Consider the following 15059-nt stretch of genomic DNA (forward strand, 5'->3'; position numbering starts at 1 on the left):
TCTGCCAGTGTTTAAACATAATGAAGGCAGATATATGTATTTTTGTGAAATGTCAAGTAGATGACTCTGTTATTTTGTGTTTCTTTATAAAAGCCAATAATGTAAAATGTGCTAATAAAATGCGTTTATATTGTTTTTAATGTATTTTCTGCTGCACTCTTAGAACACTTAGAAGTGGAAAAATAGGCTTAGAAGTGAAACTCTATGGGCAAAAAAACTGATTGCTGCTATGAACCCAGTGTGAAACAGGCCTAATATATATATATATATATATATGATGTTGATTATCATTGGTTGTATTCTGGCATATACAGTAGCTGCATTTGAGTTATATAAAACACATATTTACAGGAAACAGTCAGGTTACAGGGAAGATGAGATGACTGTGCTGGAATATTATCAGAGAGACAATGAAAAAGGTAATGACAGAATATGAGGGTAAAGTGTGTGTGCGTGTGTGTGTGTGTGTGTGTGTGTGTGTGTGTGTGTTTAAGGAGGGGGTTTCGTGGTATAGGCAGATATGGAAAATAAGAGTGACATACATCTCAGTATGAAGGGACGCTGCTTTGTACTTCCTACTGGGTCTCAGTTATTCTGACCTACTTGGCTCTCCCTCAGGGGCAAAAAGCACACAAAGTTTTTATAGGTCCTCATGTCTGTCTACATTCATTAGTGCAAGTGTGTGTCTGAGTGTGTGTGTTTAAATACTGTACATTTCTGCTTGAAAAGACTTTGGAAGAATTCTGATTGATTAGATTTTAGTGCATTATATTATATAAATCAATACTGAATAAAATGATGTTTGTTTCCACAAAAAGCAGCATAAACCTTAAAAAAAAACACTGACAATAATAAGAAGTATTATTAACTGAGCATCAATGATAATTGATAATAGCTGAGCAGCAAATTACCATATTACAAATGTTTTCAAAAAAAAATTATGTGATGGTGAAGACGTGAGTAAGGGTTTCTGAAAATTCAACTTTGCCTTCAAAGGAATTAAATACATTTTAAGATATCTTAAAATAAGCCACAGTTATTTCAAATGTTTATATTTTTCACAAAATGTATGTATTTTTGATCAAATAATTGATCAAACTGATGAGCCTAAGAGACTTCTTTCAAAACTGGTATATTTGGTTAAAAATATCATAGTAAAATGAGGAAAGCCCCTGGCACCGCTAAAAGGTTAATGCCATGCCCTTGAACGGCTGTCAGGTCTATTCTTCCCTGAGTCATTTCATCATGTTGGCTCTGATCTTCTTTTGTCTTCCTGTCATTTAGCCCGGGCCTCTGGAATGTTTTCTCCAGTGAGGAAACTTTAGACGTTAGTGAACAGAATGACTTGGAATAGCAAACATGTTACTAGCTAAAGGGTCTATATTTATGTTTGCAAGTTGTGCCCTTGTTTGAGTGTGCCTTACTTGCTAAAGTCAGTTTTATTTATAAAACAGATAGCTCTGGCTTGGTAATTTGATTGGCTGACTTTCAAAGGCTACATAGATTTATCCATTGTTTTGGTCTTTAACTCTTTTCAGTATTTTTCAGGCACATGATGATGTTGTCTGATAATATAATACCTCCACAGAGTGCTGCAGTGATGATGTATCTTTGTGGGTCAGTCCTGAAGTTAAATAAAAAAAAAATTGGATTGTTCCATTGGCTTTTGGAGTATTGCAAAAATAAGTTCTGTGACAATGTTTATGATTCTTACACATTTTGTTCATCATGATAATGTTAAAATATGAACAAAATAATCGGCAGAAAAAAAGATAAATATAAGCTTAAACTATATACGAATTACGAACTACACCAAAGTCATATGATTTGAACACCACCAACATTTAGCGTCTCATTTAACCTCTTAAGTGACCTTTTTCAAGACAAGCAATCGTTTTTAAAAAGGGCAAGTGGGTATTACTGAGGTATTTTTTATACAGTAAAACATGAAAATGTCTTTAACTTGTGTTAATCACAGACCTTATTTCATGCATTTAACAATAAACCCACTCAAAAAAAAAAAAAAAACAACAACATAGACTTCAGAACTCTGTTAGCCTCTATCAGAGTGTCATCACCAATGACAGATGTCTATTTTAGTTCCTCCCCTTTCCCCCAACTCACTCGCTTTGATTTATCTCGCTTCTCACGGAAGTTAAAAGCACAGAGTCAAAATGAGTTATTAATCCTTATCTAATGCAGCTTCTAACTTTTCAAAGCCAGCCTCTGTTAAAAGGAATGTCATGGGTTCAATACAAATTAATTCAAAATCAAGTTAAACCATGTCGAAAGCTGTAAGATACTACGGAATATTATTTTAAATCATTGTGCTATTAGTCATGTCTGTAATTCATTTCCATAGTCATTATGTTCATTTTCATTTGGAATTGTGAACATGAGAAACATATCTATGTAGGTTTATTTAGGAAAAAACGAGTGGAATAGGACGGAGGGTGGAGAAGAGAGAGATGTAGGAGTTTCTCACACTTGTTTACCACTCCCTGGCTTTCTGCTTTTCTTTCTGTGGTACAGCTCAGACTGTGGCTCTGTGAGAGGGAAATGGGCTGTACTCGAGTCAAGCAGAACACTAACACACATGCAAACACACACTATTAGCTGTGATGTGTGCTTCCTTTGTCTCTCTCAGTGGGGGAAGCACATTCAGCAGTGTGGGACTGTGGACAAAATTGAACAGATCAGATCGCTGCAAAAATAGTCTGCCCTCTGGTCACAAAGGAACAGCTCATAAGAGTTATTAAATTAACAAAGGCCTAGTTTAAAATAAGAATCTTTGTGGAAATATTCTGCAGTAAAATGAAATAAACTTTTAAAATAGAATATTGTTGTTCTTGGGTTAAAGAGTAAGTTCAACCAAAAAGGAAAAGTCTGTTATCATTTATTAACCCTTATTTTATTGTCTCTTTGAGCTGGTCTCAGGCAAATGCGTATCAATACCACAAGTTTTTTTGTGTGTGTTTTGCATGCTGTTGACTTTAGTATGCATACGAGATGCACGTTTAGCTGTGGGTAGCTTTGGCCTAATGGTTAGAGATTTGGACTAGTTACCTGAAGGTTGCTGGTTTGAGTCTCGGTGCTGGCAGGAGTTGTAGGTGGGGGAGAGTGAGTGAACAGTGCTCTCTTCCACCATCAATATCCATGGCTGAAGTGCCCTTGAGCAAGGCACTGAGCCCCCAGTTGCTCCCTGGGTGCTGCATATATAGCTGCCCACTGGGTGTATTTTCACTTCTCACTGCTGTGTGTGCACTTGAATGGGTTAAATGCAGAGCACCAATTCCGAGTATGGGTTACCATACTTGGCAAATGCCATGACTTTACTTTACGTGGCGTGCAAATAAAATACAGTTTTTGCGAGCATATGATATGCACTTTGTTGGCATGCATATTATACACACCTACCCCACACCTCTAAACCTAACCATTGGGATGATTTCAGTCAAATCTAACAGTTTGTAAAGTAAAATTTCCGCCTGGCTTGCTGTGTGAACCTTTGCAGCTGTGAGACTGTTATTGAAGGATGAACCCTGCTTATAGACATTTTTAGTTGAATATTTTATTTCAAATGTGGAAAGCCAATCATTTCAATCCAGTTGTTTTTGAAGTCTGAAAGGTATAGTACCAAAAACAGTATAATTTCAAAGGTCAAAAGTAGGTGGAAAATGGTCAAGTAAAATTATACATTTCCGTGATAAAAAAAAATTAAGAGATACGATCTTTTTAACTGTAGTTTGAGGTAGCTGTGTTAGACTTTAGTGCTCAAAAATGTGAGTGTAAATTTGTTTATTGCATATATTGATTACAGCAGTATTTTACACTAGTAGTTGACTGTGGTTCCAGCAAAACACTTTTGGTGGTTAATCCTTTGAATTCATCTGATGGGCTTCTCTAATAAAAAAAGTTCATGTGCATCTGTGTTTGTGTTTCCACCAACTTTTACAACACCTTCTTTAACCTTTTCCATCTGCCATTTCCTCACTTCTGATGATGACACCTAAAGTTATTTTTGCACAAGGGTTGGTACAAACTCTAAACTGTGTAATAGAAAGGGAAATTCTTTTCTTTTTTGAGCTGAAACCATCAGACGATATACTCACATTGAATTGTTGTCACTTTTCTTACACCTACTAATAATCCCTTTTCTTTAGTCACATACATCTTATGCTTATCTTATATTGTATTAGTTAGTTGTCTTATTCGTTATTTCTTTGGCCCATGATTCTTTGAATCTAACAATACCAGGTTATGCAAGGTCCGCCATATAGCAGAGTTGCAGCAGTGTTGTTCCTAAACTCATTGAATTGAGCTTAAATATAGTCTGTTTTGCTCAGTAATTGCTGCATGCAGCTGTATTTTATGTCTAACATGGATGGAAAAGTGGGCAAATCAAAAGTTATAAATGTGTCTTTTCCTGTATTATCGATCCTGAGTGCTGGGTTTGGGCATCTGAGATAACAGGGCTTTTAGGAGTATGTTGAATTTTGATGTGCATGGTATATTGCTGATCCCTTCCCACCTCTTGACAGGATGACAACTGGGGCGAAACCACCACAGCGGTCACTGGAACTTCAGACCACAGCTTGTCTCAAGAGGATTTGGCTGGCTTTGGAAAGGACACGGAAGGTCCAGTAGAGAAATTGAACTGTGTACGCTTCCTTCCTTTGGCCCTCACCCTTGTCCTGGGCCTGATGGTTCTGGTCACCCCCCTGTCCTTCCTGGTGCTGCCCCAGCTGATGTGGCCGGAGCGCCTGCAGGCTTGTGGCACTGCCTGTGAGGGCCTGTTTCTTTCACTAGCATTCAAGCTCCTCATTCTTTTGCTGGCTGGTTGGGCGCTGCTTGTGCGACCGGCGCGGGCATCCCTTCCCCGGATAGCAGTGTTCCGTGCCCTGCTGGGGTTGCTCACGCTCCTCCTGCTACTCTCCTATTGGCTGTTCTTTGGAGTGCGCATCCTGGACTCGCAGGTATGGGCAAATGTGTGTAGACCATGGAGAGTCAATAGAAACATGTTGAGATTTGTGGAACTGTGATTGTGTGAATTAAGTTTTTATAAAACGGATAGTTTCAGCTGTTGATGAGCCATCTTAAAAGCCATATTGAAATAAATACAGATATGCACACCTTGGGTAATTATGTTTGAGATGTTACTGGCACTGAAACTACTCACTTCACTTATAATGAATGTTTTCAATTTTAATATATTTGAAAATATCATTTATTCCTGCATGTGATGGTAAAGGGTTTTCAGCATCCACTGTTCCACTCTACAGTGTCACACAATCCTTCAGAAATCATTTTGATTATACTTTTTTTTTCAGGATTCTTTGATAAAGCAAAAGTTAAAATTAACTTTTATTTCAAATATAAATCTTTTGTAATGTGTCTTTAATGCCACCTTTTATCCGTTTAAAGCATCCTTGTTGAAAAGTAATAATTTAATATATTATTAAATTATTTTATAACACTGAAAATAAAGATAACATAATGTCTTTTCTTTGAAGAAAATCTGTGAATTTAGTACAGGTCATTTTGATTCCATTTGTGTACTGCTTTACTATATGTGCTTGACAGGATGAGAACTACCAAGGCATAGTGCAGTTTGCCGTATCATTGGTGGATGCTCTGCTGTTCATCCATTACCTGGCAGTGGTTCTGCTGGAGATCCGACATCTGCAGCCCTGCTTTTCTCTCTGTGTCGTGCGCTCCACCGATGGAGAGACTCACCACTATAACCTGGGACAGCTCAGGTGCCAGCTGAAAACAATGACCAAACTTTGATTAAAATGATTATAATATGCTGTTTAACGGTCTGTTGCACGCTCTTTAGTCAAATAATACAAAAGAAGTAAAAAGAAAAAGAAAGTCACTTCAAATTAAAGGTTCCAACTAATACTAAAACGTTGTACAAAACCTGCATTTTTTACATTAGAGAATTTCTATAGAAAACCAGTTATTTATTGATGTGTTCAAGAATTTAGATACCAGAAAGGACTTTTTAGAGAATAGATAAACATATACACCACAGTGAAATTTTTTTATTATTAGAATTGGGTTCTTCATTGAAACATAAGGATCATTGTAGATCTTTAATTTTAATACTGTTTAAAACATCAAATCTGCAAACAAACTATATATATTAACAAATAAATGTTTATAGAACATTAGAGGTATCTGTAATTGCACTGATTATATGGCTGAGCTGCTTTCTGGCTGAGATATTTTATGTACTTGTGTACACAAAACTGTGTGTGTGTGTGTGTGTGTGTGTGTGTGGTCTTTTTTTGTGACATATCAGGACACAACTTTGTATAATGACATGGGTATGACACAGGTATTACAAGGAGAGGGTGACTTATGAGGACATAACCCATGTCCCAATTTTTCAAAACACAGAGGTTTTTTTTTTTTTTTTTAAGTAAAAATGCACAAAGGTTCCTGTGAGAGTTAGGGTTGGGTGTAGGGTTGGTGAAGGCCAATAGAATATACAGTTTGTACAGTATAAAAACCATTACGCATATGGGATGTCCCCACTTTTCACAAAAACAAACGTGTGTGTGTGTGTGTGTGTGTGTGTGTGTGTGTGTGTGTGTGTGTGTGTGTGTGTGCGCGCACTGTTTAATGCATTAATAATGAGTTGAGGTTGGGCCAAGGGAAAAAGGTTCATTAATCAATCCATTACAGAAACTCCCTACTTTGCCCTGCGTTACTTCCCCTCTCCCTTCCTCTCTCCTGCCCATCGCTTTCCTTTGTTCCTGCTCACATTGTTTCATTGGCTGAACATTTTTGATCCAGTGCTGCTACAGAATTAAGTGACAGTGCACACACACACACACACACACACAAAGCCAAATGAAAAATAGTATTATCTGACATCCAATGACTCCGTTTAATGCAATACGTGATGGGATTGTGTGTTCCTGTATTTTAATATTACAAGGGTTTTTTTAAATTTATATATATATATAAAATGTTGATCGGTTTGTCTCTCTTTCTCTCTCTGTAGCATTCAGCGGGCAGCCCTTGTAATTCTTGAACACTATTATAAGGATTTCTCTGTCCACAACCCTGCCCTTCTAACAGCTGCAAAGTCCAGGGCAGCTAAACATCTGGCTGGGCTAAAAGTCTATAATGTAGATGGTGAGTTTAATCTGTGTAAAATCACTGTCTGTTTTCTGACCTGACTCTTTCTGAAGTCATTTTGGACATCAAAGGCATCAAAATTGAGATGTCTTTAATACTGTATATGAAATATTTCTCCTAATTCTCCTAATTTTAAAGCGTGCATTGAATCACAATACATTCATTGTTGGGTTTACTCACTGCTGTTAATGGAATACCAAAATTCATGCAAAAACTAACATTCACTATACATTTACTAACCCTCAAGGCACCTAAGATATACATTAATTAGTTTCTTTATCAGTTAGATTTTGACAAAAATTTGCGTTACATCACTTGCTTATGAATGGATCCTCTGCAGTGAATGGGTGCCGTCAGAATGTCCAAACAGCTGATGGAAACATCACAATATTCTACAAGTAATCCACATGATTTTAGTCCATCACTTAACATCTTGTGAAGTGAAAAGCTTTGTGTTTGTAAAAAAAATAAAATAAATAATAATAATATTAATAATAAATCATCAATGTGTTTTAACTTTAAACAGTCGATTCTGGCCAAAATTTTGTTTAATTTATAATGATGCTTCGTCAAGTCAAACTTCCATTACATTGTTGTCCTCTCACAAAATCAACTGACATTTGATTAGAACAGTTTTACAGTGTTTCAACTTGTCAAAGGTGCTTCATCTGTGCATATTTCTCTCCTGATTCAGACGAGGTGACTTTTTCACTAGAGAAGGCAGTATGGATAGAGTTGTATTTTAGCCAGTTGAAATAGTTTGAATTTAAAAAGATCTTTATGACACATTTGTTTATTACAAACAGGCAGGTTTTTGCTTCAAAAGATGTTAATTGATCGACTGTAGTCAAGGATTATTGTGATGTTTTACCAGGTGTTTAGACTCTCGTTCTGATGGCACCCATTCACAGCAGTGAATCCATTGGTGAGCAAGTTATGATTTAATAGAAACATCTGATATAAGTTGAGAAAGTTGATCTACAGTTGGTTAAATCAACTTAAAACATCAAGTCTCCAAAGTGGTAAAGTAATATTATTCTGATTTTATTAAAAGACGTACTAAATGAAGCTTTTACTTTTAATGCAGCAACTGTGTCAATCAGTTACCAACAACATCTAACAAATCTTCTGTAACAAATCTTTTTGCAGAGTTTAAAGCCAAACTGAAAAGCTATCTATTCGATTGTAAGTTCATACTGTATTATACATTCAGAAATCCTTTCACAGAGACACTGAATTGTTAAGTGCTCCACATGTCTTGGTTATTTGCTTGTGCATGCAGTCATTGTACACTGTGCACAAGGACACAGACTTGCATCACAGAAAATTATTTGCATCAAGAAATCCTTCTACATGTCTTGACTACTGTGAAAAAGGCACTCATCTTTGCACTCACTGTGCTCTAAAAACCTGTCCAAAAAGTCAATAATTCTTCCTCCCACCAGATTTTAAAAACACTCTCCCTCTCTTCCTCTGTCTTTGTTTGATATTCATGATGTGCTGTCACCACAAGAAATGCACATACACCACGATGCCGAGATGCATACGTGGGATCAAGTTAACCCCTTAAGCACTCAAAACTTCCTTCATGCCTGTGGGTATTGAAGCAGGCCAGGAATGTGTGTGTTTGAGTGTGAGGGTGCACGTATATGAAAATCTGCAGAGTGTAGCTCTTTGTGCTTTGCACATATTGTCAGAGTATTAATAATGCATCACTGAAAAAAAAAAACATATCTTTTTTTCTAGGTTTCAAAGCGCTCTGAAATAGTATACACTTAACTACATGTTTTTTCTGTGTGTTAAATTAGTTTAATATCTTGTCTCTTTTAATTATTTTCCTTATTTTATCTGTATATATGTTAAATATAAATAACTAGTGAGGAAAGGTTGGTTTCAAGATTCGCTGGTCCATTTTTAGTATATGTGATTTCTGGAGGTGATTCGGTGAGCTATAGAAGAAATCACAAAGCTGCCCTGCTACCAAGGAAAGTCATGCTGCCCTTGTCATGCATTATTAATTATAACTGTGACCTGAATATGGATAAATATGCATAAATAAATCTATTCACCGCATTACTATGCACATAGAGCTAATATGCATTACGTGTGATCATCATGGCCCCATTCAACATGAAAATGTGCTTGGCTGCCAGTGATCTTTTTTGCAGTAAATGTAACATACTGTTCAAAGGTTTAGGGTTTGGTAAGATTATTTTAATGATTTTTTAAAAGAAGTCTCTAATGCTCACCAAGGCTGCATTCATTTGATAAAAAATACGGTACTGTAAGGTCCACATGATTGGCCAAATGGAGGTATCCAATGGTGGGATGAAGGTTTAATGCGTATTGGGTCATTTCAGTGTGCAAAGTTATTAAATTGAGGTTAAATTTAAATATAACTCCATTTTATTATGACCTCGCATTTGAGTTAGAATGTCAATTATGATCATCTATATGATTATTTATCTAGACATCTGCTTATTCTATTTATTCTTTATATTATTGTACTCGTTCAATTGGGTGCTCATGTCTCTCAAATCGCTTTGGTCGTTAGCTTATCTTACGGTCACATTCTCATCAGTCTTGGTTATTAGACAGAGCTAACGGTCTAATACTGTAGATGGTCGCTCTTATGCTTGCTCATTCTAAAAGTACTTTTAATTAGCCTCCATAGATTTGTACACTCTTGAATAAAGCAACATTATTTCTAGTCAGAGGTCACCACCACTACTATATATGTAAGACAACCAATATTACTTTCCCTAACAATAGTTTTGTTATGGTCATGACATGGTTTTCCCATGTAAGGTTAGGCTCACCCGATTTACGTTGGTTGAACAACATCCAGTTGACCTAAAAGGAAATTCCCATAAGCCCTTACAATCTAAGTACATTTGAACTAATACTAAGTGTTAGCCAGATCTCTAAAGATACAGTTTGTGTGCCCTATGCTCCATCTCAACTGAATTTTAGTCCGTTACTAACCTGATGCAGGAAATGCAGTAACAAGGATTCAGCATAATCTACTAGAGTCAGTAATTACAGAGTGAAACAGAATAAATCAATTGTAACAATTTATTATCAGGTAAATGTGTATTGAAGATCCACACCTGACATTAGTCTTATGTGGAGACAGATATCTATATGTTAAAGCACTGTGTGTGTATTGTCCGTCTCAGAAGAAAAGAAAAGTGTCTGAGGTTCTGTTAATCTCACAGTAATGTGAAATATTACAATTTATGATAACTGCTTTTAATGTGAATATATTTTAAAACGTAATTTATTCCTGTGATGGCAAAGCAGAATTTACAGCAGCCATTACTCCAGTCATCAGTGTCACATGATCCTTCAGAAATCATTCTAATATGCTGATTTGGTGCTTAAGAAGCATTTCCTTACTATTACAAATGTTGAAAACCGTTGCTGCTTAATACTTTTGTGGAAACCATAATAATTATCCCCCCAATAAAAGTGGGGGGATTCTTTAATCCATAGGAAGTTGAGAAGAACAGCATTTATTTGCAATATTAATCATTTGTAACACGAATGTCTTTACTGTCACCTTTGATTTTTTAAATACATCATTGCAGAATAGAAGTATTATTTTCTTTCAAAGAAAAAACATCTTACCGAACCCAAACTCATGAAAGGTAGAGTATATGACCTGTATGAGAGGAAATAACCGGACAATAAAATGACAACGTAAAAAAAATATATAATAATAATTAATTATATTACTTATTAATCATCATAATAATGACTGCTGAATGACACATTTGCATGATAATCTGCAATAAGATCATTTGTAATATAGAACAATTTCAAAGGGACTTTGTTGGGTTTTTTAATTATTATTATTAAATTGCATCTGTTCTGTCCCATGATGCTAATCTTTCTCTTTCCAGGTGCTGGTAGCGATACTGCAACAGCTCAATCTCGGGCTAAAATAGCAGCTGCCGCCCGACAGAGAGACACCAGCCACAATGAGCTGTACTACGAGGAAGCAGAGCATGATAGAAGAGTCCGAAAGCGCAGAGCACGGTACCAGAAACTAGAGAGGGGCATACTTTATGAAACAAAAAGTTTGTGATACAGAGCATGCAATAGAATTGTGGTTTCAATATAAACTACTGCACTGCAGCTTAATATGCAACATTTTCTCCTTCTAGGCTGGTGGTGGCAGTAGAGGAGGCGTTTACACACGTTAGACGGCTGCAGGAGGAGGAGAAAAAGAAGCTGCCAGGAGATGAGATGGATCCACGTGAGGCAGCGCAGGCCATCTTCCCCTCCATGGCTCGAGCACTGCAGAAATACCTGCGCACCACCCGTCAGCAGCACTGCCACAGCATGGACAGTATTCAGGCCCATCTTGCATTCTGCATTACAAACAACATGACTCCAAAGGTGAGACACTGTGTGGCATGAATCTCCTAATTGATACTATCAAAAATGTCCTCAAATATATATGATTCAAGTCCATAATAGGAGTGAGACTCAAAAAATATTTTGGTGTAAAGTTAAATATTTGAATTGTATATTCAAACCCTATTACAAAAACCCATGGGAAAATATTGAAGGCACCGCATGGTGAAAAAGACTTCTTGGTTTTGACGTTTGTGTCTGGAACACTGTATAATGTCATCACTGACTGTGTGATTTTGTAAGCTTAAAGTTCTGCTGTAAAGCAGGTCTAAAAAGACAGTAGTGTCATTATTCAGCTCGAATAAAAAAATTCTAATAAATATTACATGCAACTTCTAAATCAAATGAACTTACTGTAGGATACTGACAGACATCATCGAACAGATATGGGTGCTGTTATTCCCTCTTAGGCATTTCTGGAGAGCTATCTGATGGCTGGGCCCACACTGCAGTATACGAGAGAGTGCCGGCAGACCCGGCAGTGGACGCTGGTCAGCGAAGCATCGGTCAACAGTCCCCTCCGTCACGGCTCTGAATTCCTGCTCAAATCATCTGACTTCAGCTTAGTGGTCACCAGCAAAGCTATCCCTCACCTCAAACTCAGTGAGGAGTACGTCCACCCCAAATCTCACAAGTTTGTACTACAACTACAGTCCGAGACCTCCGTCTGATGGATTCAGTTGCTTTTGTCTGTTTGGTTTTCTACACTTGTAAATTTTGGACTAGTGCTATTTTGTTTGAAATTATTTTTTACTTTTTCACAGTTTATAAATGGCATTTTACAAAATAGTTGTATTTTGATAAAATATGTGTTATTACCAAGAACAGAGATGGGGAAAAAAACAAAAATATATACATGTTCTGTATGTATCTGATTATTTAGTGCTGACTGGTGTGATTGTGCTGCTTGTCTGTATGTTTCTTTCTGCATAATAAATGCTAATTACAAACTGTGATAAGCATAAGACTGAGGCATCATTGGTAAAGTTTTTGCAAGAAGATATTGTTTAGGATATCTATGTTTGTAAGACATTTTTTTTCTCAGTTGACCATAACAGATTCTGTAAGATCTAGTAAGGTCACAAACATTTAGAGAGTCAGATTTACCAATGCCATATACATAATAGTGGTATAATAGCAAAAACATAAATTTTCAGCCTTTTGTTGTTGTTGTTTTTTATTACCATTTTTATATGTTTGGAAAAAAATGGGTAATATGTTGTGAAAAAAAAACTGCCTTTTTTGTGATTAATAAATTGTGATTTGTAGATTGCCCCTTTTTTGTGTGTGGTAATTAAATTGTGTATAAGGTATTTTAATGTTAAATTTTTTTCAGTGTGTGTGCATCATTATTAAAGAATGATTAAAATTATATGTCCAATTGTATATGGAGAAGTAGCCTAATCATTTTAAATTAATTGCAAATTCTCTTTTTCTTGTATGCAAAACGTGGTTGTTTACGCGTGTTGTTAACTCAGTAGTAGAAGAGTAGTTCTCGCAATTCCACACTGTTTTACCATGCCTTAAAAACTGCTCCTGTACCCCACACGATACGAACAATGGAATACAGTTTTTTTAGGTTAACGGAATGGACACAGCATGAGGACATTTACATATTGCAATCACACATTTAACTAGCCAACCCAGAACTGGTTTGTCCACTTTGCAGCCCCCAACACAAAAACCTGGTACAGTATGTGTCATTGGGCTAAAATCAAATTACAACTAAATACCTAAACATACACAGCTTTAGCCTACATCAAAACATGTTGGAAACATTTGAGTACATTTAACATCTCGTCGTTACAATCTAGTCTTTACGAAACAGTCGCAGTTGATTACCTTGTCATTTGGGTCAAGAAGTGTCTGCTAAATGCAATGTAATTACAACACACTAAAACGCATGTGAAGAAACTTCCCTTGGCCAGTACAACGCTGTTTTCACCACCTGGAGGCTTGTACTGTAGATGGCCAAGTCCTGCACCCAGCCACAGCAGAAAGTCTTGTAACTTTCCAAAGTCTTGTGGCTTTTAAACTCCTGCATTGTGTAGTAGCGTACACCAAAAACAAGATAATTCACAATGTCCATATGTGCGCATGGAGGTAAATGGGGAGTTTCAAATTAATACATTAAAGACAGAGCATCATTGAATGGTTTTAGCAGCCTTCTAATTTTTTTAATAATGGATGGATTTGATGTACTGTTCCGTCTACTTAGTAAAAGCAATAAAAGAAGGTTTTGCATTACTAAATTTGACTGTGAATATGATATTTCCCTAAAATGATCAATAGATTAATATTTCTTTCTGTTTTTTACTCTTGTTATCATGAACACCAAACAGTACATTTTTCCATAACAAAGAAAAATCATCAATAAGATTAACAGTAATGTATCGGGACAGATCTTTCCAGAAAGTGGTGGCAAAGGAACATTGCCAGAACAGTACCATTTGTTTCTGGACATATTCCACAAAAAGAACTGTTAACACATATGTCAAGCGTAATAGTATAATACCTATGTATGATTTTGAAAGATACTTCTCTTTCTTTTTTTTTCTTTTTTTAGGAGATATTTGTAAGGAAGGTTCCATATATTCCCCCAATTCAGGTTGTCAACAAAGTTAGACCAGTAAGGAACAACATAAGGTATGCTGGTGACATCTTTCTGGAATAAAAGAGTGAATATTACGATTATTATTCCTCATTGTGGTTTTGAAACATAATTTACCAACCGAGGTCAACTTAGGGTCCAGATCTGTAAGGCAATCTGGTTTTCCAGCCCCTTTTAAGATAATTAAAATACCAGATGGGTAAGCACCCATAACAATTGCAAACTCTCTTGGAGTGACTGGAATGCCAAAAGTGTGAAGGAATTCAGAATAATTCCTCAATGATCCACTATCATTTATTTGTTGGCACACTAGAATTATGTTGTTATTATTGAACCAAGTTTTAAAAAATAAGAAGTGTCGATTCACGCACCAGGGAGACACAGGAGAGAGTAAGAGATCCAATTGCTGGTATTTATTATCAATTCAGGGTAATCCAATTCATGGTCAAACAAGCAGAGGTCAAAGCCAAACAGACAGGATTTTTTTTATAGTGAATTCATTTGATTGTTAATAGCCATCAATTTTTTGATTTTATAACAACCTGACATAAGAGGACACATGACAATTTACTTATAAGAACTTATAATACTGATAAGCTAACATCTCCCATTTTGTTTTTGTTTTTTTGTCGTGCAGTTATTTCTACTGTGGCCGAGATATCTCAACATACTGCAACTTAAGAAAACACATGCAAGTATTGCAAATCATCACAACACATGCATATAACGAAATGCACTGCAAATCACCACAACACATGCATATAGCGAAATGCGCTGCAAAATGATCACAACACATGCATATAACGAAACTCGCTGCAAATACTTCACAACACTTGCAAATTAAGAAACAATTAATTAGGCATTGCAAATGTAT

At 36.2% G+C, this 15059-nt stretch overlaps 1 protein-coding gene across 3 annotated transcripts in view; it reads left to right on the forward strand.

Moving 5' to 3' along the window:
* vangl1 (VANGL planar cell polarity protein 1) overlaps positions 1-12847 on the forward strand; it is a 31188-nt gene extending 18341 nt beyond the window's left edge. For all 3 annotated transcript variants that reach the window (XM_052565260.1, XM_052565258.1, XM_052565259.1), the window contains 6 exons: positions 4542-4976; positions 5584-5759; positions 7016-7149; positions 11058-11193; positions 11322-11556; positions 11985-12847. In XM_052565260.1, the coding sequence (XP_052421220.1) occupies positions 4542-4976; positions 5584-5759; positions 7016-7149; positions 11058-11193; positions 11322-11556; positions 11985-12245 (1377 nt within the window). In that variant the 3' untranslated portion in view covers positions 12246-12847. The remainder of the gene's footprint in view (positions 1-4541; positions 4977-5583; positions 5760-7015; positions 7150-11057; positions 11194-11321; positions 11557-11984) is intronic.
* Positions 12848-15059: the final 2212 nt, after the last annotated feature.

Source organism: Carassius gibelio, chromosome B9 (genome assembly GCF_023724105.1).
Source record: "Carassius gibelio isolate Cgi1373 ecotype wild population from Czech Republic chromosome B9, carGib1.2-hapl.c, whole genome shotgun sequence".
Classification (NCBI taxonomy): domain Eukaryota; kingdom Metazoa; phylum Chordata; class Actinopteri; order Cypriniformes; family Cyprinidae; genus Carassius; species Carassius gibelio.